The sequence below is a fragment of the Rana temporaria genome, chromosome 13, assembly GCF_905171775.1.
Source record: "Rana temporaria chromosome 13, aRanTem1.1, whole genome shotgun sequence".
In the NCBI taxonomy this organism is placed as follows: Eukaryota; Metazoa; Chordata; class Amphibia; order Anura; family Ranidae; genus Rana; species Rana temporaria.
The window spans coordinates 4,913,408-4,941,181 of NC_053501.1; the positions used below are offsets into that span (position 1 = coordinate 4,913,408).

The 27,774-nt window shown below is 45.2% G+C and overlaps 1 protein-coding gene across 1 annotated transcript; it reads right to left on the minus strand.

Moving 5' to 3' along the window:
- Positions 1–101: 101 nt before the first annotated feature.
- Positions 102–27,774, minus strand: LOC120920553 (phospholipase B1, membrane-associated-like). Its single transcript, XM_040332698.1, has 16 exons — positions 26,919–27,774; positions 24,812–24,876; positions 22,858–22,948; positions 19,419–19,477; positions 19,265–19,332; positions 16,867–16,910; positions 13,753–13,873; positions 13,479–13,530; positions 13,222–13,302; positions 11,087–11,152; positions 8,919–9,010; positions 4,937–5,018; positions 2,574–2,681; positions 2,343–2,438; positions 2,177–2,248; positions 102–418 (listed from the first exon to the last, which is right to left on the minus strand). Exons 1-16 carry the CDS (start codon positions 27,004–27,006, stop codon positions 254–256), a joined length of 1,350 nt encoding a protein of 449 aa, XP_040188632.1. The 5' UTR covers positions 27,007–27,774; the 3' UTR covers positions 102–253.

Consider the following 27,774-nt stretch of genomic DNA (forward strand, 5'->3'; position numbering starts at 1 on the left):
TTGTTCCTGCCCTGACGAAGACCCTTTGGGGATAACTGGACTCGCATTTTGTTCTGCATCCCCTTCCTAACCACAAAGAAGAAGGAGCTCTCTAATTACACGTATTTCTTTATTACAGATTCCTGATCTGAGAGTTTGTGGGACAATTGTCCCTGATTATCTTCCACACAATAAGATCCAGAATAAGGTCCGATCCAGTGACTTATAATTATTATCCTGTATCACAGTCATTCTGTCCTCCTCCTGCACCGGATCAGCTGGAGGCGCCAGGCAGGGCAATGAGAGTAATCAGACACAGGGCAGTCAGTAGGCGGGATCCGACGGGGACACTGGACGCCCCATCTACGTTCCTTTCATCCTCTGTGTCTCCTCTGCCCTCTGTGTCCTCTGGCTTCCTGGTATAGATGTATGGATGATCCTGCAAAATATATTAAAATGGTTCTAAAGCGAAAACTTCTTTTGTACCATAATGCATTTTAGGTAAAAACGTTTTAGGACTTGCTGTGTCCCCCCCCCCCTCTAAACACTTACCTGACTCCTGGATTAACCCAGTGCTGTGCTGGGCTGTAGTCTTCTCTCCCCTCTTTACACAGGGACTGACAGGAAGCAGCTGGATTGGCTCCTTCTGCTGTCAGCCAAATCCAGTGAGGAGGGAGAGGGAGGCAAGGACAAGTCGTGTTTTGTGTTTCAATGGAAGCACACAGCCTGACTCAGGAGTGAGCTCATGGCTGTAAATAAAATTGTGTTTCATCAACAAAATGTGTCTTTTTTTAGAGATGTTTTCTATGAGCCTGTATACACAGCGTGTAAAGATCAGTAAAACTGCACTGCGGTCAGACCAGGGATGTGCGGTCAGGGGAGGCAGGTGAGACAGAGCCTCACCTGCCATGAACATAAAAAAGAAAAAAAGGAGATCGAGCTTGAAGGGTCGTAGCTTAAATGACCGGGTCCGCCACTGGTCCTATCCCACCACTGGTCAAAGTTTGGGGTTCCCGAATTCTATCCTTAAAGGGGGTTGTAAAGTAGGGTGACTAGACATCCCTGGTTTCTGGGGACAGTCCCCGGATTGAGGACACTGTCCCCGGACCAAATCTGTCCCCGGTTTTTTCCCCGGATTGGATTTGAACAGGGGCTGGGGCAATTTCAAGGACTGTGCAGAATTAATTAAAATAAATCAGAATTACACACCCCCGCTCCGCCGCTCCTACTAGCTTAGGGGGTGTATTTTTTCTCATTATCTGTGCCCCTTTCTGATGATCATGTGCTGCTCGGAGTGAAGGGAATATTTAGTCAGTTTCAGGCACATGCCCATTCAGCTCCGCTCTCATGTTCTTCTGCCTTGGCTCAAGTCCCGGCCAGCCGCCTGCCTATTTCCTTGCCTTCCCTGACGGAGTGATCTTCCTCTGCTCCCCACCCAGTAGTAGCCGGGGCCTGGAGAGTAAGACTTGAGAGGCTGTGAGGCGGGCGGCGACGGGCAGAGAGCTACTGATTGCTGCCATTACTAGTAAAAATATGTCCCCGGATTTCATTTTAAAAATCTGGTCACCTTATTGTAAAGGTAAAAAAAAAAAAAAATCCTAAATATCTTCCTTTACCTCAGTGCCGTCCTCCTTCACTTACCTCATCCTTCCATTTTACTTTTAAATGTCCTTATTTCTGAGAAATCCTCACTTCCTGTTCTTCTGTCTGTAACTCCACACAGTAATGCGTGGGTTTCCAAATAAATAGGTTCTCCCAGCAGGCCAAGGGACCCAAAGAAATCCCTGCCAATTGGCTGAGACACCCCATCTATCCATGGTCCCATCTTACTACACCCTTGTCAATCCAATGCCACCAGCATATTGACAGAAGGGAGGGAGTACAGCGTTCCAGAACCTGAGAGGAATCAATTGCACTTCTATCAATTAACCAGGACAATTACCACCTGGTAAACTAAATTTAATAGCAACCCTGCACAAAATTTCAGGGTGCTACAACTGTAAATGAAAAAAATGTATAATTTTCCTTCCACTTCGCAATTATGTGACACTTTGTGTTGGTCTCTTACATAAAATCCCAATAAAATACATTTACGTTTTTGGTTGTAACATGACAAAATGTGAAAAATTTCAAGGGGTATGAATACTTTTTCTGTAATAATGCTGTACTGGAACACCCTGCTGTACATGGGTCTTACCTCGGACGGGCACAGAGGCTCAATATCGTCTGAAAACCTTTCCAGCAGAGACTTCTTCCCCACCGGCTGCAGCTGGACAAGACAAAGACAATGTGAATCAGAGGATGAAATATTATTTGAAGTAATATACAATCTGTGGAGGATTCCAGCACCTTCTATACATTACCATGTTATTCCACAGAGCCTTTGCCATCTGCTCGTGACCCTTGATGGTCAGGTGGAAACAGTCTGGAGTGAAGAACGAATAGTCAATCTGACCGCTCTGTACAAGAGAAGAGACACCTCAGTTGCACAGCGAGATGATTCCCTGGGTGACGTCACATGACATGAGCACAGAAATACAACGATGAATGAAAACTACAGCAAAGCATTTCGCCCCCCGATACAGGTCACCTACCTGGTCAATGGCCGGCTCTACGTGCTGCAGAAAGGGCTGCAGAACGACAGCAAAGTCCCTCTTCCCGTCATATCTCCTCGACTTCACGATCAGATCTTCCAACTTCTCCTGCAGAATGTGGACACAAAATATCAGAAACTAAAGAGAATATGAACGTATTATTGTCTGTGTACAGAACTGCGGTATATGTCCGAGCTATGTGACTAAAATAATGTGTGACTGCGGTGGGACATTGGAGTGTAAGCTCCTCTGGTACAAAGACATATGAATGGCGCAGTGATCTCTGTACAGCAGTGCGGTATAGGTCTAAGCTATACAAATGTGTATTAAAGTTTAACCACTTCCCGCCCGGCCTATAGCCGATTTACGTCCGGGAAGTGGTTTTGAAATCCTGACTGGACGTTCCTGAACGTCCTGCAGGATTTCATGCCGGGCGCGCAGCGCGGCGATCGGTGATGCGGGGTGTCAGTCTGACACTCTGCATCTCCGATCTCGGTAAAGAGCCTCCGGTTGGTGATCAGTATTGACACCAACCATTGGATGGTTTGACAGTTTGGTTGAGAGGACAACCAACGGGAGTGTTACATTTCCGGCATGTGCCGTAAATGAAACTGTTGTATGGATGGGTTTACTTCCGCAATAATAATAATAGTGTGTTACTGCGGAAGGACATTAGAGTGTAAGCTCCTGTGATACAGAGTCTGCTGAGACTGACTCGGTGTTCTCTGTACAGCACTGCAGAATATGTTGGAGCTTTATAAATGTATATAATACTGCATGTCCATAGCAAGGATATTAGAGTATAAGCTCTTCTGGTGCAGAGACTGATGTGACTGACTCAGGGTTCTCTGCACAGCACTGTGACTGTGGTATATAAATGTATAATAATAATAATGTGTGTGATTGTGAAGGAACGTTAGAATATAAGTTCCTCAGGCACAGAGACTGATATGAATGGCTCAGTGTTCTCAGTACATCAATACAGAATATGTCAGAGCTATATAAATGTATAATAATAATAGTGTGTGGCTGTGGTAGGACATTAGAGTGTAAGCTCCGCTGGTCCAAACTGGTCAAACCATGTCTTTTTGGAGCTGGTCGCAACTGGTCAAACCATCTCTTTATGGAGCTGGTCGCAACTGGTCAAACCATCTCTTTATGGAGCTGGTCGCAACTGGTCAAACCATGTCTTTGTGAAGCTGGTTCGAACTGGTCAAACCATCTCTTTATGGAGCTGGTCGCAACTGGTCAAACCATCTCTTTATGGAGCTGGTCACAACTGGTCAAACCATCTCTTTATGGAGCTGGTCGCAACTGGTCAAATCATGTCTTTGTGAAGCTGGTTCGAACTGGTCAAACCATCTCTTTATGGAGCTGGTCGCAACTGGTCAAACCATGTCTTTATTAAGCTGGTTCGAATTGGTTAAATCATCTCTTTATGGAACTGGTCTGTATTGGTTAAACCATGTCTCTATGGAGCTGGTCTGAACTGGTCAAACCATGTCTCTATGGAGCTGGTCCGAACTGGTCAAACCATGTCTCTATGGAGCTGGTCCGAACTGGTCAAACCATGTCTCTATAAAGCTGGTCCGAACTGGTCAAACCATGTCTCTATGGAACTGGTCCGAACTGGTCAAACCATGTCTCTATGGAGCTGGTCCGAACTGGTTAAACCATGTCTCTATGGAGCTGGTCCGAACTGGTTAAACCATGTCTCTATGGAACTGGTCCGAACTGGTCAAACCATGTCTCTATGGAGCTGGTCCGAACTGGTTAAACCATGTCTCTATGGAGCTGGTCCGAACTGGTTAAACCATGTCTCTATGGAGCTGGTCCGAACTGATTAAACCATGTCGTTATGGAGCTGGTCCGAACTGGTTAAACCATGTCGTTATGGAGCTGGTCCGAACTGGTCAAACCATGTCTCTATGGAGCTGGTCCCAACTGGTCAAACCATGTCTTTATGGAGCAAGTTTGAACTGGTCAAACCATGTCTCTATGGAACTGGTCCGAACTGGTCAAACCATGACTCTATGGAGCTGGTCCGAAATGGTTAAACCATGTCTTTATGGAGCTGGCTTTGAACACAAGAGTACACACATGCTGGAACAGAAAAAGGTTTTCCCCCAACCTGTTACCACACTTGCAAGAGTAAAAATGTTTTGTACAATATAGAAGTAAGAGTTTCCTTCAGTGGAGAGAAATAATATGTGGGAGCTGAAAGAAAGAGAACAGATGAGAGGCTAGAGGAGCGTGACCACATACAACAACAACAATGCTCAGTGGATCTTCTTCTACGTGGTATTCAGAGGGTTCTTTGATAATATTAGTGTGATCAGATAAAGGTACAGAGGAAGATTTACCTGGAACTGGCGATTCTGATCCATGACCTCCAACAACTCCGGAGAATTTTCTTTTGGTTTCACCACACAGGCACAGAAGGACCTGCGGTGAGGAACACAAGTGGAATGTGATGGTTGGAAAAACTTCCGTCTCTCTCCTTCCCACCATACCTCTTCCTGGTCATACCATATCCCCGCCATTGTTAGCAGAAAGTAACATAATAACATCATACTTCGAATATATGTGAAAACATATACATATACATAAAGTTATACATGTAGCACCCTCTAGGTAGGTAGGTGCTTGAGATAGGATTTTGTAGGACAGGTACATTTAGGCAGGCCTGTCTGGTAACCAGGCTTGTCTGTTTTGGTCTGATCTGTGTGTGGCTCAGGGTAGCAGCTGGTGACTCATAGGCAGCATCACTGAGACATCTCTCTTCTTTCTAGAGTTTTCTAGAATGGTCTAGAAAGAGAGGAGGAGAGGTGGAGCTTCCTGTGGTGTTTTAGGGAGCCCTGACCAATCCCCAATTTGGATTGGCAGGGGGGCAGGCCACCTTAAATACCTTGAAATATTTGGGTGGAAGAGCTGGAGATGGAGTGCTAGGCTGTTGGGGTATTTGAGGGAGCCCCCCTGTCTGGGGGGGGGTGACCTTGGGCCTGGTCTCGGGTGCAAATAGGGCCCTCCAAGAAATCGTGGAGATGTCCTGGACAGGAGGAGCAGGAGATGACAGCAGGAGAGAGCACTGCTGGGCAAGTCTCCAGGAGGAGGGCTGGTGAGTGACATGCACAGGCCTGAGAGGACTGGGAGAATGCAGTCTGGAATGGGTGCAGAACCAGAGGAATGGACTGTGGTGTCATGGGTAGTGGAGAAGGCCAGCTGCAGCCAGGAGGGCTGGCAGGGCCTGAAGATGGTTACTGGGCTCAGTAGCCACATGTAGGACAGCTAGTACCAGCAACTTTCTATATTTTGCTACACTATAGGGGCCTGCAGTCCCTGCCTGCAAAGGACAATTGCAAAGGCCTGGCTGAGTCGGTGTCGGGCCTTACCATTTTTGTGCTAGCTGTGCGTGGAAGCTCAAGTAAGCAATGTGCTGGAGGAGCTGAGGAGTGATAGCCTGCAGTAAGGGTTGTGCTGTAGTGAAGATTAGATTGTATATACCAGAGTGTATATAGTTGTCCCAAGCAAGTTGTGCTAATTCCATTGGGCATCCCATACTTCCCTTACCCCATCCAAGTTCAAACCCCTCAATAAAATATAAAAAAACAACGTACATGGACTGTTTTATGTCATGGAGTGTCGGAGAGATGAATGCTGGGCTGGGCAGGGTGATAGGTGGGCCACAACACTTAGCAGCCCCTACGGGGTACCGCTACTTACATATATATAATTGGATATTTAAAGGGTATGTAGAGCGTAAACTTTTTATTTTTTGGTGGGTTTGGGATAGAGTAGGGAACAGTTAAAGACGCTATCAGGGTATGTACTGTATGTCCTTCTGGGGAGATTTTCATTCATTTTCATATCTCTCAGAGACAAAACAGGAGGTATGAAGAATCTCCCCAAAGTGAAAGGAGTTCCCATCTTCGTTGTCATTAGGATTGTCCCGATACCACTTTTTTAGGAACGAGTACAAGTACCGATACTTTTTTTCCCATTTACTCGCCGATACCGAATACCGATACTTTTTTTTAAATGTGTCCCCAAATGCAGCCATGTCCCCACAAATATGCCGCCATGTCCCCACAAATATGCAGCCATGTCCCCACAAAAATGCAGCCATGTCCCCACAAAAATGCAGCCATGTCCCCACAAATATGCCGCCATGTCCCCACAAATATGCAGCCATGTCCCCACAAATATGCAGCCATGTCCCCACAAATATGCAGCCATGTCCCCACAAATATGCCGCCATGTCCCCACAAATATGCCGCCATGTCCCCACAAATATGCAGCCTTGTCCCCACAAATATGCCGCCATGTCCCCACAAATATGCCGCCATGTCCCCACAAATATGCAGCCTTGTCCCCACAAATATGCAGCCATGTCCCCCACAAAAATGCAGCCATGTAAATATGCAGCCATGCCCCCAAGAGAAAGCCAAGCCCTCCCCCCTGCCCCGCCGTCTAGTTGATCAGCGCGGGGAACATTACAGCGTTCATTTGAATAGCTGTGTGTTCCCCCACCGCGCCTCATCATATATAGCCCCTCCCCCTTGTCCGGGCACTTTGATAGACAGATCACCCATCCAATTCTGGGACGGGTGATCTGTCTATCAAAGTGCCCGGACAAGGGGGAGTGGCTATACATGATGAGGCGCGGCGGGGGAACACACAGCTATTCAAATGAAAGCTGTAATGTTCCCCGCGCTGATCAACTAGGGGCGGGGGGGGGGGGGGAGGGCTTGGCTTTCTCTAGGACTGCTCTGCTCTCTCTGCCCGCTCTCTCTCTGGGGAAAAAAAAAGTAGCGGCAGGAGCATTTGCGCGAGTACAAATGCTCAGTATCGGTCCTGATACCGATACTAGTATTGGTATCGGGACAACCCTAGCTGTCATCAGTGATGAAGAGCTTGGTCCAAACACAGAAGTAAGCTGTCATTTCCGAACCAATCAGCTGTGGCCCAGACAAGAGAGGCAGCTTGTGACATCATTAATCTAATATGGTCTCATGGCCATATTGGGTCAAAGACATATGACCATATTAGATCAATGTCATTGACCTAGCATAGCCTCATGACCATGTTGACTCTTTGACCTAATACAGCTGTATTAGGTAAATTTAATTGATCTAATATGGCCAGTGTCATTAACACAATATGGTGACATCAATGATGTCACAAGCATAACCAGCATTTGTGTGCATGCAGCTTATGGAGTGGGAAACGTCCCGGGTAGAGTTAATTGGCTCGGCAATAAGAACTTACTTCTGGCTTGCAGACCAAACCCAAGCTCATTACTAGTCACCAGAACATTTGTTCCCACTGGAGAATTTTCCTCCCCTTATGCTCTCATGATAAATCAAAAATTGTCCCATTTCCCACCAGTACTGATGATAATGGTCACCGAAAGTCCAAAATAAAACTTGGCAGAGGGTCTAACTCCTCATTTCTCTATCTAGACTTAAAGCGGTGGTTCACCCACAATAACAAAATTTTAGCATTAAATTAAGCATAGTAGCGCGAGTACTCACTGTGCAATCCTATAGTGAAGATTCCGACTCCCCGCGGGGAATGGGCGTTCCTATACAGAGGGAAGATGATTGACGGCCGGCTATGGCACGTCACGCTCCCCGAAGATAGCCGGAACAGGTCTCGGCTCTTCACGGCGCCTGCGCACAGACTATGCGCAGGCGCCGTGAAGAGCCAAGTCCTATTTCGGCTATTTCCGGAGAAGCGTGACACGCCAGAGCCGGCCGTCAATCATCTTCCCTCTGGATAGGAACGCCCATTCCCCGCGGGGAGTCGGAATCTTCACTATAGGATTGCACAGTGAGTACGGGGCAAAAAAAATAAAATAAAGGCATACTGTAGCTCGCGCTACTATGCTTAATTTAGCCCTGGTTCACACTGGGTACGATTTGGAACGATTTGAGATGCGATTTGACATGTCAAATCGCATCTCAAATCGGCGGCAATTGTCGGCAATGGCACTGTCCTAATCAGTGCGACACCGCATCTGCGATTTCAAAAAGTAGTTCCTGTACTACTTTTTACGATTTCCGGCCGCGATTTACGTTAAATTGCGGCCGAAATCGCGGTAAAATCGCAGCCGCAAAATCGCGGTAAAATCGCGCATTTTACCGCGATTTTGAATTCGCAGCAGTGTGAACCTAGGCTAAATGCTAGAAAATTTTTTTTTTTATAGGGTGAACCCCCTCGTTAAATAACAATAAGTTTGTCCTTACATGCACTTTAATGGTCAGGACAGATGGTGACCCTAGACAGATGACCATGACCTGTAGAGGAATATTGGATGACAGACCAACAATGGCGGCATCTCACCTTTGAAGGATACATCCCAGACTGTTATCATTGACCTGACGGAGTTTGTAGATTTGGAGCAGCTGGACCACATTGACAATGGATCGCGGCAGCTGAAGAGAGAAGAATATTATGATGTAGAACAGACCCCATCCTCTGGACCACTTGAGGTGGGAAAGGCTGGATATGATTGACAAGGAAAGGCATATCTATAATCATAGCACACCATGCAGCTGCCGTGGGGCCCGGAGCTAGAGTTGTTGTAATTGCTGACTTTTAATTTTTTTTGTGGGGGGGGGGGGGGCTGGAGGTTCTCGTAAAGGGACACTGTAATGAAACGTCCCACACTCCGCTTGAGTGCTTTAATCATATACTACTTCCTCCCAGTCTGAATATAGATATTAGATATTCCAACCGCTGACAACTACAAACAAGACGATACTCGTTTGATTGCTGAACATGGACTGTTTGTTAGAACCAGAATACAAGTCTTATATACAGTAGAAGAGGAGGTTCCGCCCTCCTGCTCAGATTATTTGAACAATACACCTGTAACCAGAAACATAAAATTAACATGAGCTAATTAACTAATCCCTTAAAGAAGCCGATGTGACTCAGTGCCCTCCTGGTCATTGTTGTGATAAATCAGGATTTCACTATAGGTCAGACTTGTTGTCACCGAGCTTCACACAGTAGATTATACATTATCATAAGTATAAACACAGGACACCTTGTGACAATAGCAGGAGCTCCGGCAGGAGTCGGCCCGTCTCCTACATTGTACAGAGGCCAATGTGATCAGCTCTCTCAACTAACATGTTGAGTTCAGAATCAAACAAACCAAGAATAGTCTTTACATCTATCCCGGGAGATACTGTGGATAAATAATACTGTCCCATTTTAAGTAATCCAATATATATTTTCTCAGCCAGCCTGTGCCAGGATAGACACAGGGTGATTTAGACCATTTAGACAAATTTGCTTGGAATCTAGGAGCCAGCTAAAAAAGTTAGGAGCCAGAAAACGCGCCCCGTCCCGACGAGTTCGCGTGCAGAAGTGAACACATACGTGAGTAGCGCCCGCATATGTAAACGGTATTCAAACCACACATGTGAGGTATCACCGCGATCGTTAGAGCGAGAGCAATAATTCTAGCTCCAGGCCTCCTCTGTAACTCAAAACATGCAACCTGTAGAATTTTTTAAACATCGCTTATGGAGATTTTAAAGGGTAAAGGTTTGTCGGCATTCTACGAGCGGACGCAATTTTGAAGCGTGACATGTTGGGTATCAATTTACTCGGCGTAACATTATCTTTCACAATATAAAAAAAATTGGGCTGACTTTACTGTCGTCTTATTTTTTAATTAAAAAAAGTGTTTTTTTCCCCCAAAAAAAGTGCGCTTGTAAGGCCGCTGCGCAAATACGGCGTCACAGAAAGTATTGCAACAATCGCCATTTTATTCTCTAGGGTGTTAGAATAAAAAATATATATAATGTTTGGGGGTTTTAATTAGAGGGAAGGAGATGGCAGTGAAAAATTACATATTATAACTGCTGTTTTACTTGTAATGCCAACGGCCACCACCAGATGGCGCGGGTCACAGAAGGAAGCTTGGCACTTCACAAGGCCGCAAAGCCACGGCATCAATTACTGGCCGTTGCGGGCGGGGGAGGTGTGGGCGCACGGGGGCACACTTTGCCTCCGTGCGCCCCCATCTCCCCCGCTGCGCGATCACCGGGCCCGCGACGGCCGGTAATTGAGGCCGCGGCTTTGTGGCCTTGTAGGCTGCAAAGCCGCGGCCTCAATTACCGGCGGGCGCGGGTCACAATTTCTTGTCGCAATTGCGACCTGGCGCCCAGATTTTGTCGAGCCCTGACTTAGACATAATGGGTGCATGGGGAGCTGAAACAAGGGGTTTCCAACCTCTCCAAGGGTTTCTGGGTTCCACCGGCCCTCCCGTCACAGACACTAAAGCTTCAGTTTTATTTTTTTAAACAAACACGTTATACTTCCCTCCTCTGTGCAAGGGTTTAGCGCAGAGTGGCCCTGATTCTCCTCTTCTTGCACCAGGGGAACTGAAGGTTCTAGTTACGCCTCTGCTATGAGAGATGTGTGCAGTAAAGCCTCCATATATTTGTACACAGGGGCAGCTCATACAGTCTCGTATTTCATATGATATACTGTACCTCTTTCTGCATCATATCCAGAGACTCGGTCACACTGCTGATAAAAGTTTCTACCGAGAACAGCGTCTGCAAGAGAATAATACATGACGTTATGATCTCCTCTATGAAGACCTGTCAGTATATAATATTTTATATAATAATGTAGATGACATATAAAGCGGTATTAAACCAAAAACCAAAAATGCAATATATTGCAGCTTACCAACCATTAGATGTGATGGCTGCATTTGTTTTCTTTTTTTTTTAAGTGTTCCTCCCTCACATGGTGATCTGGCCAGTAACACACCTCTTGTATTAGAGCGCCCCCCCCCCCCCCTTACTCTGGGTGAAGGAGCACAGGGGGCACCTTTGGACAGCAGCATTGTCAGTCTGGGGAGGGAGGGGGGGGGTGTTATTTGTATTAGCAGATTTAGATACACTAACAAACTGAAGACACGCTCCAGCTTACACTATATAATCAGTTTTTTTTTTCCATTTCGCCTAAAAAGGTTTTACATTATTGAATAAAAGCTGATCATTGTCAGCACCCCTGCCAGTGGCAAATGGTTTGTTTCGACCCTGTAAACTGATACATTTGCAGGAGAGCTTGTTTTTTTTATTTTTTATTAACCACTTCCATACCGGGCACTTACACCCCCTTCCTGCCCAGACCAAATTTCAGCTTTCAGCGCTGTTGCACTTTGAATGACAATTGCGCGGTCGTGCTACACTGTACCCAAACAAAATTTGTATCATTTTCTCCCCACAAATAGAGCTTTCTTTTCATGATATTTGATCACCTCTGAGATTTTTTTTTCTGCAAAAAAAATAAAAAAATGACCGCAAATTTTGAGAAAAAAAATAGTTTTTGGGGGTTTCTGTTATAAAACATTGTAAATAAGTACGTTTTCTCCTTCACTGATGGGCACTGATGGGGCTGCACTGACGGGCACTGATAAGTCGGCACTCATAGGCAGCAATGAGGTGGCACAAATGAGGTGGCATTGATGGGCACCAATATGCGGCACTGATGGGCGGCACGGATGGGCACTGATAGGCGGCATGGATGAGCACTGATAGGTGTCACGGATGGGCACTGATAGGTGGCACTGATGTACTGTAATGTGTTGTACTAATGGATGCCAATCAGTGCCAAACAATAATGCCTGCCAATCAGTGATGCCCACTGATTGGCATCCATTATTCATTTCTGATTGGCATCCCTGGTGGTCTAGGGTGGCATACCTGTGGTGGGCATCCCTGGTGGTCTAGGGTGGCATGGCATCCCTGGTGGTCTGGTGGCATCCCTGGTGGTCTGGTGGCATGGCATCCCTGGTGGTCTGGTGGCATCCCTGTTGGTCTAGTGGCATCCCTGGTGGTCCAGTGGGCATCCTTGGGGGGCTGTGCTGATAATCGATCAGCACAAACCCCCCCTGTCACAGGAGCAGCCGATCGGCTCTCCTCTACTCGCGTCTGACAGACACGAGTGAGGAAAAGCCGATCACCGGCTTTTCCTGTTTACATCGTGATCAGCCGTGATTGGACACGGCTGGTCACGTGGTAAAGAGTCTCCATCATAGACTCTAACCTAGATCGTGTTGCGGGGTGTCAGACTGACACCCCGCAACAACGATCGCCACGATGCGCGCCCCCGGGGGCGCGCAGCGGCTCAATATCCTGAAGACGTCATATGACGTCCAGTCAGGATATTGAAACCACTTTGCCGCCATCATTTTGCTATATGGCGGGCGGCAAGTGGTTAAACAACAGACTTACTGGCTGGATCACCAGATGAAAGCAGGAGAAAGAAGGGCTAAAAAAAAAAGAAAACTATTGCAGCCATCACATCTAAGAATTGGTAAGCTGCAATATAATAAATGTTTGCTTCTGGTGTTAATACCGCTTCAATGCTGATCCTTGAATTATAGCGGACAGGAACAGTAACACTCAGGAACCAATCAGAATCCATCTTTCATTGAGCGAGAGTTGAACAATATTTGATTTGATCTGTAATTGACTTTTCAGTTTATGATTGTAGCATTATTGTACAATGTATCCCCAGACAGAATGTACCCAAGTATCACTCGTTCCGGAGTGCGATGATAATAAAGTGGACCTGTCATGGAGAAATGTAACATCATGAGAACGCGGCGCACCTTATTCTTGCAATAGTCGCACAGATCATTGGCGCCAATAAATATGGTGATGACTTTCCAATCCTCTTCGTAGTTTATCCCCTAATGAGACAGAAAGACACTGAGAGCGAATCCGACAGAGAAATACAATGCGGCAAATGGATCGGCCTATCGGTGTCACTGGGGGGGGCGGAGCCACGACAAAGCCACACTTCACATAATAACCCCTCCCCCCCCCCCGTATTATCCATAGATTTATATATATATCAGATTATTACCGGGAGAGTTTTCAGGGTATCAATCAAATGTCTGGTCTGCTCCGGAAATAAGCTGAAATGAAAGAAAATGAAGCAGAAGGTGATAAAATATAAATATCCACATAAATGATAAATTCCACCATGGAGCAATAATGTGACACCTGTGACATCACCGCTCTCCAGATATAAGATATATAATACAGGAGTGACATCACCGCCCTCCAGATATAAGATATAAAACACTGTCAAACAGGTTGAAATACATAATATAATATAATAGATGTATAATCCTTACTAAGAATTGGCTCCAGTTTTGGCCAGGTTGAGTCCAGTAGCCTCCAGCTCAGCCGGTCGGTAGGTCAAGGTGCTTCTCTTCGCAAAGCCAACCAAATCCGGATTAAAAATCTTCAAAATATCTACAAGTGACAAACATCACATAACCAAAGAAAAATGGTGAACGTGCAACTGTCTGGGTCAGACACGTGCAGAACGAAAACATTTCTTGTGTTTCATTTCAATTCGTTATTTACATAAATTTATTTCGTTATATTCATTTAAATCGTTTTGGGAATTTGTTTAGTTTATTTGAATTCAAATCTATTCAAATTTTTCAAAATTGCATTCAAACTAAATTCCATTCTAAATCAAATTTATTGTATTCGAAAATTCGAATTTTGGAAGATTAGTTATATTCCATTCTATTCTATTTTTTTTTCTATTATATATTTTTTTCTATTCTGTTTTTTTCTATTCAAAATTTGAATAACGGTTGTAACGGGAGGGCTGTGGGACCCAGAAGCTCTTCCACAGATTGAGCCAGGAAATAAGGGACATGTGTTGGATTGTTTTAACATGGGTCTGTAATCCACAATATATTCAAGAATGTCTGCAAGAACTATTTACAGGTTGTTGATTCTGAACCCAACAGGTCAATAAGAAAGAGTGACTCATTCAATGTAGGAACACAGACTGTTAAGATGTTAATGTCGTCTGCTACTGTCATGTAAATTAACCTTAGTCTGGCTTCCAAGAACCTTTCAATTTTTATGCTAATTGACACTGTATTGTGTGAAGTTCTATTGATGATAATGTGTGTTGTGAGTTAGCACATGTCTGACTTGTCAGCTGTAGTTAATTAGCATGTAAATCATGGGTCTTCAAACTACGGCCCTCCAGTTGTTCAGGAACTACAATTCCCATCATGCCTAGTCATGTCTGTGAATGTCAGTGCATTACAAGGCCTCATGGGATGTGTAGTTCTACAACAGCTGGAGGGCCGTAGTTTGAGGATCCCTGATGTAAATTATGTCTACTAAAGGAATGTGTATTGTATAGCAGGTGAGAGGAGCCTATCTCAGAGCCACCTTGTCTGGGTAAATGATTAGTTAAATATCTCATGTAAATCATGTCAGACCTGGTGCCAGAAAGTCTACCCAAAAGATGTGTATTGGACTCATTGTATCATGCTGTGGGTGGAGTTCAGTCATTGTTCATAATTGGTTGCTAACTGTATATAAGAAGCCTGAGTTTCCCATTAAACTCTCTATTCGTTTGAACCTCAAACAGACCTGTGTGTCTCGTTATTGGGGTTCGTCTGCCGGATTGTGGCGTGCCGGTAGCTGTCTAGGGTTCGGAATGGAATGTCTTAAACGGCGTTAACCCCTGTCCCATTTGGGGTTCCGTTACAACGGTTATTTTGTTATATTCTATTTTATTCTATTATTTTCTATTCTATTTTATTTTCTATTCTTTTCTATTCAAATGTTTCCTATTCGAAATTCTATATTATTTCTTATTCTATTCTATTTTTATTCTATTTTATTCTATTCCTTTATTTTCTATTCTATTTTTGTATTCTGTACTTTTATTCTCTATTCTATTTTGTTCTGTTTTGCTCTATTTTATTTATTTTGTCCCTTTTTTTCTATTCTTTTATTTTCTATTCTATTTTATTCTCTTTGAAAATTCTAATTTGATTGAAATTAGAATTTCGTCTGAAATTTTGATTTGTAATTTTGGATTTGTTTAAATTCATTACTTTTGTAATTAATAATGAAAAATTTGACCGAATTTCAGTTCGGAACAAAAATGAACCGCATGTCTAGGTCTCTTCCTCAATGATCACATGTCTCTGCAGTAGTTTGTGTCTCTGCCCCTCACACAATGGGGAGATTCCCTGCAGTAGTTTGTGTCTCTGCCCCTCACACAATGGGGAAGATTCCCTGCAGTAGTTTGTGTCTCTGCCCCTCCCACAACAGTGAGATTCCCTGCAGTAGTTTGTGTCTCTGCCCCTCCCACAATTGGGAGGTTCCCCTGGAGTTGTTTGTCTCTGCCCTCCCACAATGGTGAGATTTCCCCCAGTAGTTTGTGTCTCTGCCCCTCCCACAATGGTGAGATTTCCTGCAGTAGTTTGTGTCTCTGCCCCTCCCACAATTGGGAGGTTCCCCTGGAGTTGTTTGTCTCTGCCCCTCCCACAATGGTGAGATTTCCCCCAGTAGTTTGTGGCTCTGCCCCTCCCACAATAGTGAGATTCCCTGCAGTAGTTTGTGTCTCTGCCCCTCCCACAATAGTGAGATTCCCTGCAGTAGTTTGTGTCTCTGCCCCTCACACAATGGTGAGATTTCCTGCAGTAGTTTGTGTCTCTGCCCCTCCCACAATGGTGAGATTTCCCTGCACTAGTTTGTGTCTCTGCCCCTCCCACAATGGGGAGGTTTCCCTGGAGTAGTTTGTGTCTCTGCCCCTCCCACAATTGGGAGGTTCCCCTGGAGTTGTTTGTCTCTGCCCCTCCCACAATGGTGAGATTTCCCCCAGTAGTTTGTGGCTCTGCCCCTCCCACAATAGTGAGATTCCCTGCAGTAGTTTGTGTCTCTGCCCCTCCCACAATAGTGAGATTCCCTGCAGTAGTTTGTGTCTCTGCCCCTCCCACAATGGTGAGATTTCCCTGCACTAGTTTGTGTCTCTGCCCCTCCCACAATGGGGAGGTTTCCCTGGAGTAGCTTGTGTCTCTGCCCCTCCCACAATGATGAGATTTCCTGCAGTAGTTTGTGTCTCTGCCCCTCCCACAATGGGGAGATTTCCTGCACTAGTTTGTGTCTCTGCCCCTCCCACAATGGGGAGGTTTCCCTGGAGTAGCTTGTGTCTCTGCCCCTCCCACAATGATGAGATTTCCTGCAGTAGTTTGTGTCTCTGCCCCTCCCACAATGGGGAGATTTCCTTTTAACAGTCTGTCTCCGCCCCTCCTGTAAGCATTGTCAATGCTCAGAATAGAGCCTTCAATACTGGATGGTAGGTAGCTGCTATAATAATACATTTCGGTATTACTCTTTATAAAAATGCATTTCATATTTTTTTCATAATTTTTTTTTTTTAATTAATTTAAACAATAGAAATCACTGTAAAAAACACTTACTGGGCAGGGTGATGACATCAGATATATTTCCATAACCTCCGATACTGGAAAGATTAAAAAAAAAATGATATCAATGTATAAAATTGTAGCAGGTGGAGGTTCTGTCTATAGCAGGGGTCCCCAACCCCCCCCCGGGCCGCGGACTGGTGGCACTCCGTGAAGCCGAGCCACGGTGAGCGGCGGGAGAGAAGAGAGACTGCAACATCACCTCCTACATCACCTCCTGCATCTTGGGTCAACCTCCATACTTTCCAAATTCTGATAGGAACAGAACCCTTTCCTGTACCAGATTCCTGTCTCCTGTCTTCCTAGCAATGCTGTATCCTGGCCTAGGCCAACAAGGCCCAGGCCTAGGGCAGCACTTTGTAGGGGGGCAGCACGGACAGTGTCCCCGCCGGCTTGCGCTACCCTGTTGGGCAAATTAGTTTAGCGCCCCCATAAATCGGTCGCACTGCTTCCAGTATGTGGGCGGTTGGCATTCTGCAACTGTGGGGGGGGGGCTTCTAATTTTTTACCATCCCTGTCCCATTGCAGAGATTTCACTTCCTGCCCCATAGCCAAACAGGAAATCTATGCAAATTAAGGGAATCCATTGCCCCCCCAGGCCATCAGAACTAGTGTCCCCACTTGAAAATTTCAGGGTGGGTCTTAAACCACAAGGGGTGTGGCCTTGACAGGAAGGGGTGGGTCATATTTAAATTAGGGGGTGCATGAATTTAGTCAGACCTAGAGCAGCACAAGACCTAAATACACCCCTGCTTCCTAGGGAGGCCGCAACTAGACATGTGCAATTCGTTTAGTTCTGAATTAGTTTTTTTACGAATTTTGACAAATTCGCTAATTCCGAAATTTCCGAATTTCAGAGTTTTTAAATTCCCGAATTTTTGAATTTTCTAATTTCTGAAACGTCAAATTCCGAATTTTCGAATTTCCGAAAATACCAATTTCCGAAATTACTACGGTAATTTCCGAAATTACCGTTTTTCCAAAATTACTAATTTCTGAAATTTCAAAATTCGGAAATTCTGAATTTCCGAAATGTGAAAATTTGAAGTTTCTTTTTCGAAAATCGGAAAGTCAAAATTCAAAAATTGAAATGCAAAAAAATTTGAATAGGAAAAATTCTAAAACTGGAAATTCTGAAAAATTCCAAAATCGGAAATGAGAAAATTTAGAAATTTCAGAATTTTCTAATTCAGAATTTTAGTATTTCTGAATTCCTAATTCCAAATTTTCATATTTTTGAATTTCTAAATTTCCTGATAAAAGCTAAAAAACGAATAAAACAAAAATTAACTAATTTCTCGGAAGTACACATGTCTAGCCCTAACATTGGCTGCAAGAGGCTTTAGTAAGTTCTTTCCCCTGGAAAACACTTTTTGAAAGATAAATAGTGGATTTTATATACAACTATATAGATCGGAGCAAAATGAGGGACAACTGAGGAGGAAAGAGGGACAGCGGGACATTGTTCCTAATCCGGGACAGTCCCTCCAAATCCGGGACAGTTGGGAGCTATGCATCACACGGTTCCCTTTTTTTTGGGGGGGGGGGCTTTTGTAGAACTTTAATTTGAAATTGTACAAAACATAAGACTTTCACATTCACTGCAATGTTGGGTAGCGTGATGCGCTGCAATGCCGACAATGCAGTGCGATTCGGGCCGGTGCACTGCAATAAATTGCATTATGTCTGCATTTTATCACAGCACAGCGCTAGGCTGTGTTGCAGTGTGAATGGAATTGGGGTGGGCAGGAGGGACGGCGGCCCTGGGCACTGTGGTATCACGTGAGGTGGGAGGTGCCATAAGGAGATTGGGGGAGAGGGGATTTGTGTTGGAAGGGGACATTTGTGGGGGCTGCAGGTGGTAAGTATTGTTCTAGGAGGGGAAATTTGGGGGGGATTTGTGTTTAGAGGGGAATGGGGGGGAGATTTGTGCGAGGAGGGGAATTTGTGCTGGGAGAGGGTATTTGATGGGGGCAGAAGAGGTGTACTAAGAGGGGAAATGTAAGTGAGAGGATTTGTGCTAGGACGGATTTTTTTTCTTGGGGGGGGGGGGCCAAGGGGGTGGATTGGTATTGGAAGGGGGGGGGATTTATACTTAGGAAGTAAGCATACAAATTAGTGATCACTTTTTTTCTATTTTTTTTTTTTGGGGGGGGGGGGGGTTTTGCTGACACATAATGGTTATACATTGGGGGGGGGGCAGTTTGGCATGTTCGCCCTGGGCTCTAGATGACCTTGTCCCAGCACTAAATGGGACACATAGGAAACGATCCCAGGGCAGCCACCCCTTGTCCCAGGCCTCCTTGCAGTGACAGACATTTAACACGCGGTAAAACGCCCGTCACCGCCGCACATGGTGTGAATTGGCCCTATCTGTATACGACTTGCTTACCTCCAAGAGAACTGTCGGTATTCGGTTGGGAGCTGCAGGACGTTGGTTGCGTTGGCCCCAATGGCTGTCTGTAATAATAAAACACATTAATCAGATGGCTCAGAAATTCAACTGGAGTTTTCTGAACACCCAAAGATCACCCGGAATCTCCTACCGTTAATGAGTCTCCCAAGGCGGCTACGATTTTAACATCAGCGGGCTTGACACGGTCGGCTGTCAGGAAGGAAATGATTCGTCAGTGACTGAATGAACTTTATATGTGCTAGAAAAAGACAACACTGGCAGGAATGCTTGAAACATTCAGTTTTTATTAATGTGGTTCAAACCTCCCTCCAGGGCTGATCCTAGGCAGGGTGCACAGGCTGTATTGCACCCAGGCGCCTGCAGAGGTGGGGGCGCCAAAGTGCCAGAGTTCTCCCCTCCTTCCTTCTCTCCTTGTTTGTGTACTATGTCTGCAGTCTCTAACTGTCTCCTGTATCATGTCTGCAGTCTCTGACCGTCTCCTGTATCATATCTGTAGTCTCTGACCGTCTCCTGTATCATGTCTGCAGTCTCTGACCGTCTCCTGTATCATGTCTGCAGTCTCTGACCGTCTCCTGTATCATGTCTGTAGTCTCTGACCGTCTCCTGTATCATGTCTGCAGTCTCTGACCGTCTCCTGTATCATGTCTGCAGTCTCTGGCCATCTCCTGTATCATGTCTGCAGTCTCTGGCCGTCTCCTGTATCATGTCTGTAGTATGTCTGGGGGTCTTTCTAACAGACTCACTAACAGAAGCCCTCGCTGTGTCCATCAGAGAGTCCCCCCTCTAGGTCCCAATAAAGTACTCTGCTTCTCTTCCTGTATTTTGTTTATTGTTAAGAGATCATGTAAGGATACCAGGGTAATGAGGACTTTGTGGGGGAGCATCTCTGTGGTTGAGTCATTGCCATAGAAACATGTGTAAAGGGGAGGAGTTAGTAAAACGACAATGCCCATGTGGGGGCGCCAGAAATATTTCTGCACCCAGGCGCCTGTGACCCTAGGATCGGCCCTGCCTCCCCCCCCCCCCAAAAAAAAAACATGGCTATAATTGCTTAAAAAATGTTAGCTGGAGTTAGACTTTAGTTTGTCAAAGTGATTGGGGAAAGATCGCTGAATATTTGGATCTTGGATTGTTTAAAGTCAATGCGTGATTTGTTGCGGGTTGCGACTGTGAGGGCTTCCTTACTTTCATAGAAGTGGAAACATACGATAACGTCTCTGTGGTAAGAGCCGGGGGGGGGGGGGGGGGTTGTAACTAGAGATCTGTGGGCCCGATCAAGTCGCCAATCTATGTCTAGGATGTGGGGAGCTAAGGTAACAAACAGGCCCAGAAGGTAGGGCTCCTTATCACTGACCGTTTCGGGGATCCCTTGGATTCTCAAGTTCTGCCGCCTTACTCGATTTTCCAGATCTTCCTGCTGTAACTGGAGCTGGGAGACTGTGTGCTTCATGGCGGCATTATCTTCCTCCAGTACATGGACATACTGAGTTAACTCATCGAACTTGCTCTCCAAGGTGTCAGTGCCCTCCCCCAATTGATCGATCTCCCCCGAAGTTCGTGTGCTATTTTTACCCACCTCTCTTGCAATATTGTGGGCCAGGTCCTGGAGAAGTGATTGCAGCCTGAGATCTAGTACAGCCACGGTCACTACAGCTGCAGTGTCAGGTGGTTGGGATTGCTGGGAGCTGTGGTCCAGCAAAGGTACACTTTTGACCGTTGGGCGGGATTTAACGGTATCTGTACAAACGCTCCATGGTGTGGATAGGCCGCGACGATGGCAGCGGGATAAATCCTCTGTACGTCGCTTTTTGGAAGCCGATTTTTCGCTCCTGGAGCGGATAATGTGGTGTGAGCTGAGCAGGAGCCGCGAACAGAGAGATGGGGACCGGAGCTCTTCTCTCACACGTCCGCCATCCTACACGCCGCGCATGCGCCTCCAGACTTTAGTTCGTCTCTTAACCACTTGACCTCCGGAAGGTTTTACTGTCTTCATGACCAGGGCATTTTTTTGATATTCAGCACTGGGCTACTTTACCTGGTAATTGCACGGTCATAAAACACTATACCCCAATTACATTTGTTTCATTTATTTTTCACACAAATAGAGCTTTATTTTGGTGATATATGATCACCTCTGGATTTAGTGACACTAAAAGGTTCAGTTTTTATTTTTTTTTAAATAACAAACATGTCATACTTACCTCCACTGTGCAGTTCGTTTTGCACATAGTGGCCCCAATCCTCCTCTTCTGGGGTCCCATGGCAGCTCTTGCGGCTCCTGCCCGCAATAGCTAGCCCCCTCTGGGAAGCTCTCTCCCTTTTGGGCGCGCTCCCGTGTCATACACTCTGCATCCATAGCCGCCGAGTGTATGTAAGCCTTAAAGAGGAAGTAAACCCCCAAAAAAAATTCCTGTAAAAAAAAAAAACTGCAAGAAAAAGGCATAATGAGCTAGTATGCATACTAGCTCATTATGTGGCACCTACCTGAGATCATTATGTGGCACTTGCCTGAAATCAAAGCCCCCGAAGCACTCCTCAATTCCCCCTCCGCCGCCGCCATGCCCCCTCGGAGCGTCTTCCTTGTATCGGCGCATTATCCCATTGATAAAACCGGAACGCTCAGTGTGCGCATGCGCCGTAGACATCAGCGCAGTGTTTTCTGCAAATATCTCCTTAACCGTATAGGTTAAGGAGATATTTCTTGCACCTACAGGTAAGCCTTAATCTAGGTGCAAATTGCCTGGTTGGGTTTACAACCACTTTATTACAGGCTTACCTGTAGCATAAAGTTATAAAAAAAGGGTATACAACCACTTTAATGTCTAAACCGCCGGCAACGAAAGTGAGTACACCCCTAAGTGAAAATTTCCACGTGTTCAAGAAAGACCTGCTACAGCTGGCAGTCTCTGCCCTTGTCTGTCCCTGCACTGTGCTGATCTACTCACCGTCTCTCATTGCTCTCCCTTCTGTCTGTCTGGTTAGGGTCCCTCCAACTGCCTCCTGTGGTAGCATCCTTCCAGCCCCCCCCTAAGCTCCAACCCAAGGTAAACCTCTCCCTTCCCAGCAGGGGTCCCTCAAGAGCCACCGACAGACTCCCTCGGCACTACTTCTTCACCTTTCCAGCTGGCATGTCTCCTTTTTATTTAAGGGCTCCTTAGCCCTTTTCTGGGGGATTGTCTAAGGGCCCCTACAAGGCAACCCCTCCTAGCTTCCATCCACTAACTTCTAGAATATTCTCCAACATTCTAGAATCAGGGGGAGGCACCAGAGAGATGCCAGGATAGGTCATCCAGCCCTGGCCTCTGATAACCCTGACCCAGATTACTCAGGTTTATCCCTGGGCCAGACTACAATTTGTCTGCACTACCACTCTAGAGGGTGCCACATTATATTTTACTATATTATATTTCAGGTTAGCAGAAAAAATATATATTATTTACGGCCACATTATCCACCTAACAAATACAAAATACAACAAGTCTAACCCATTCCTCATAGGCTAACCATTTGTTACATTTTTTTGTCTTTAGATGCACTAAAGAAAGAGATTATGAAACGCAGTGACTTACCTGTAGTGGGTGTCAGAGGAGAGGGGGAGGTGTCAGGACAGGCAAGTTGTCGGTGGTAGCTCATTCGACCTGCAGCCTTCTCTGGAAATTGCTGAAGATGATCGAACGATATTGTTTATTTAATCACACAAGGCTTTGAAAGGTCCATCACACTTAACCACTTAAGGACCGCCTCCTGCACATATATGTCGGCAGAATGGCACGGCTGAGCACAAGCACGTACAGGTACGTCCTCTAAGTTCCCAGCCGTGGGTCGCGGGCGCGCGCCTGCGGACCCGGTCCGAAGCTCCGTGACCGCGGGACCCGATCGCCACTGGAGTCCCGCGATCAGTCCCCGGAGCTGAAGAACGGGGAGAGCTGTGTGTAAACACAGCTTCCCCGTTCTTCACTGTGGCGCCGTCATTGATCGCGTGTTCCCTTTTATAGGGAACCACAATCAATGACGTCACACCTACAGCCACACCCCCCTACAGTTAGAAACACAAATGAGGTCACACTTAACCCTTTCAGCGCTCCCTTGTGGTTAACTCCCAAACTGCAATTGTCATTTTCACAGTAATCAGTGCATTTTAAATGCATTTTTTGCTGTGAAAATGACAATGGTCCCAAAAATGTGTCAAAATTGTCCGATGTGTCCGCCATAATGTCGCAGTCACGAAAAAAATTGCTGATCGCCACCATTAGTAGTAAAAAAATTTTTTTTTATGAAAATGCAATAAAACTATTTCCTATTTTGTAAATGATATAAATTTTGCGCAAACCAACCGATAAACGCTTATTGTGATTTTTTTTTTTACCAAAAATAGGTAGAAGAATACTTATCGGCCTAAACTGAGGATTTTTATATTATATATATATATATATATATATATATTATATTATATTATATTATATTTATATATATATATATATATATATATATATATATATATATATATATATATATATATTATATATATATATATATATATATATATATATATATATATATATATATATTTTTTTTTGGGGGATATTTATTACAGCAAAAAGTAAAAAATATTGAATTTTTTTCAAAATTGTCGCTCTATTTTTGTTTATAGCGCAAAAAAGAAAAGACTGCAGAGGTGATCAAATACCACCAAAAGAAATCTCTATTTGTGGGAAAAAAAGGACGCCAATTTTGTTTGGGAGCCACGTCGCACGACCGCGCAATTGTCAGTTAAAGCGACGCAGTGCCGAATCGCAAAAACTGTCCGGGTCCTTTAGCTGCCTAAAGGTCCAGGTCTTAAGTGGTTAAAGTTCATGTGTGTGTAAAGGCAGGCGTCCCAATACTTTTGGTAATATAGTGTGTGTTCATCTCTGGTCTTTATACACAACAATTGTCATTTTTTAATGATCAGAGGGAATATGATTTCATCTATCAGAGGTCCAAATATTAAATTGTAGGAAGAGAGGAAAATGATTCCTTTGGATAGTATGCATTGTGAGCTTAAGGCAGCTGTCCATATGCTTCTGTGGTTTAGGACCATAGCATCATGTGCTACTGTATCCTGTAATTGATTTGTACACATCACCTGTGGCTTCCGGGGGCCGAAATACACTTGTATTTAACACTGTATGGCTGCATATCCCTGTGTTCATATATCATATACCCTTAGTGTACAATACAAAAAAATTGAATTCTCCTTGATTAAAAAGAAATGCAGAGCACAAAAAACAAACAAACAACCTAGCGCATTTCAGCTACAGATCTATTGTTGCTGGGTGGGAGTGTAGTGTTACAAGGGAGAGGAATATTGTTACTGGATGGGATCTACTGTTGCAGGGTGGGCTCAATTGTTGCAGGTGTTTTCTGGAGGATCTATTGCTGTTGGGGGGGGGGTCTACTGTTGCTGGTAGGGGGATCTATTGTTGCTGAGGGAGATCTACTATCCACTATATAAACTGTAATGCAGTCATCGGACTCCCTTACCTGCAGCCCATATCGAGAGATTTGTTCTATCATTCCATCCATGTAATTTGCCATCCAGTCCACTGCTGCAAAGCACAAGATTTAGAGAGCTCATTAGAAGTCCCGGGGTACTTCTCATAAGACCATTTAAATGGGGGGCAGGGAAATAAATGCTCCTTACCTTGGGGGTAAATGGGAAGAATGTCCCTTACATTGGTGATCAGTGGGAAGAATGTCCCTTACATTGGTGATCAGTGGGAAGAATGTCCCTTACATTGGTGATCAGTGAGAAGAATGTCCCTTACATTGGTGATCAGTGAGAAGAATGTCCCTTACATTGGTGATCAGTGGGAAGAATGTCCCTTACATTGGTGATCAGTGAAAAGAATGTCCCTTACATTGGTGATCAGTGATAAGAATGTCCCTTACATTGGTGATCAGTGAGAAGAATGTCCCTTACATTGGTGATCAGTGAGAAGAATGTCCCTTACATTGGTGATCAGTGAGAAGAATGTTCCTTACATTGGTGGTCAGTGGGAAGAATGTCCCTTACATTGGTGATCAGTGAGAAGAATGTCCCTTACATTGGTGATCAGTGAGAAGAATGTCCCTTACATTGGTGATCAGTGAGAAGAATGTCCCTTACATTGGTGATCAGTGAGAAGAATGTCCCTTACATTGGTGATCAGTGAGAAGAATGTTCCTTACATTGGTGATCAGTGAGAAGAATGTCCCTTACATTGGTGATCAGTGGGAAGAATGTCCCTTACATTGGTGATCAGTGGGAAGAATGCACAGAGTCACATCGGCTGCTTTAAGGGATTAGTCAATTAGCTCATGTTAATTTGTTACAGGTGTATTTTTAGAGTAATATGAGCAGAAGGTAGGAACCTCCTCTGCTACTGTATATAAGACTTGTATTCTGGTTCTAATAAACAGTCCATGTTCAGCAATCAAGTAAGTATCGTCTTGTTTTATCCTTGTGAGCGGTTGGAATATCTGATATCTATATTCAGACTGGGAGGAAGTGGTATATGATGTAAGCACTCAAGCAAAGTGTGGGACGTTTCGTTACAGTGTCCGTTAGGGTAAAGGTGGGACAAAGCAATGTTGTGCAGATCTCTAGAGATGTTAGCAATGGGGTTATCTGCAGAATATATTATGTACATTTCATTGATAGATGAGATAGATCAATACTCTGCAGCCCTCTTATATTCAGTGGTGGCTGGTGGTCAATTTTTGGAGGGGCGCAAACAAATGAAAAAAAGAAACATCAATTGCAGCCTCACTGTGCCCATCAATTGCAGCCTCACTGTGCCCATCAATTGTCACCACTGTGCCATCAATTGTCGCCACTGTGCCATCAATTGTCGCCACTGTGCCATGCCATCAAACACAGCCACTGTGCCATCAATTGTCGCCACTGTGCCATGCCATGAAACACAGCCACTGTGCCATCAATTGTCACCACTGTGCCATCAATTGTCACCACTGTGCCATCAATTGTCGCCACTGTGCCATCAATTGTTGCCACTGTGCCATCAATTGTCGCCACTGTGCCATCAATTGTCGCCACTGTGCCCATCAATTGTCGCCACTGTGCCCATCAATTGCCGCCAGTTTGCCCCCTCGAAAACCGCCAGTTTTCCCCATAAAATGCCACCAGATTGCCCCCTCAAATACCACCAGATTGCCGCCCCCCCCCCACCTGGCACTTAGCTTTCTCGGGTCAGCCATCCTCCCTCCACGCTCCCTCAATGTCGCTTCAGCCAATCAGGTTACCGGTAACTAAACCTGGTGAACCTGATTGGCTGAGACGCGTGTCAGTATTAACCAGGGAACGCACACTCTGTGCGTCCCCTGGTTAACTATTTGGAAGCCAATTAGAGCCCACAGTCTGGCTCTGAGGCACTTCCAAAAACCAACCAACTGCTGTTATTCAGATGACGCTCACCAGGGGGCCGGCCATCTGAATAGTGGGCGGCAGCGGCGACAATACATAGATGCATGCAATGCATCTATGTATTGTTGACTTGAGTGACGGGTAAAGGGGAGAGAGGGGGCGGCGCTCCTGCGCCCACTATGGATGCACCGCCACTGCATATATTAGTAGGATAAGGACACTCACCATGTACAGGGTTCAGGTACAGCATGCAGATTAGTAGGGTCACCTGTAATGCCGCCATCTTCCTGATGTCTTCTCTAGTACCTTTCATACATTAAACGTCTAGGAGTTGTCCAGTGGGGTGCCAGTAATGTGAACGCAGGGCGACGTGGTCCTTCAGCTGCCCGGGCAGCACTTATAGGCATTTCCCTGTTGGGGGTTATTTTGTGCAGCAGTTTAATTGCGCTGTCAAAGTCCATCCCCCGGAGAGATAGCTCCCGTGTTTTTGTGATCGTTTAGGGGGAGGTTGGGACCTTTTCCTGGCAGAAGAGCTGCAATAATTATTCGATATAAACTGCGTCTGCAAGATAGCGAGATACTAAATACATCATCAGCGATTTCTCACGAATATTATCAATTTCTTATCGCATTCACCACTTTATAGAGAGCCAACAAGACTCTTCTGGAGAGAAGCTCAGGGATCAACAATGTTCAAAGATACGAAAACCTTCACACGCATGGGAACATCTGCGATTGTCCATTAATAAATAACCTGATCAATGAATGAGGCTTTTATTTGGAAAGTAGGGACATTTTTCTACAAACGCGGCGTAAATGAGGTTGTGGGATGAAAACACGGTGAATGAACTTTGATCCTTTCCTGTTGGGGCTTCTCAGTTTCGAATTGTTGATTATAAAATTGATATTTAGTAGCAATTTTTTCTTTATCATCATTTTGTGTTGTTATAGTAAACTTTTCCTCTAGCCCTGACATGGACATGGACACCGCCACCCATTCTGCGACAAATCATCACCCCCAGCACCAAAGTCAAAAGTCTCCGAGTCATTTTTGACACCCACATGACAATGGACGCACAAA

Coding starts and splice junctions, on each gene's coding strand:
- LOC120920553 (XM_040332698.1), bottom strand. CDS start 27,006: ATGAAAGGTACTAGAGAAGACATCAGGAAGATGGCGGCATTACAGGTG. Junction 13,303..13,478: donor ATACCCTGAAAACTCTCCCG/GTAATAATCTGA, acceptor CTGTCTCATTAG/GGGATAAACTACGAAGAGGA. Junction 2,249..2,342: donor AGGCTCTGTGGAATAACATG/GTAATGTATAGA, acceptor TGTCTTGTCCAG/CTGCAGCCGGTGGGGAAGAA.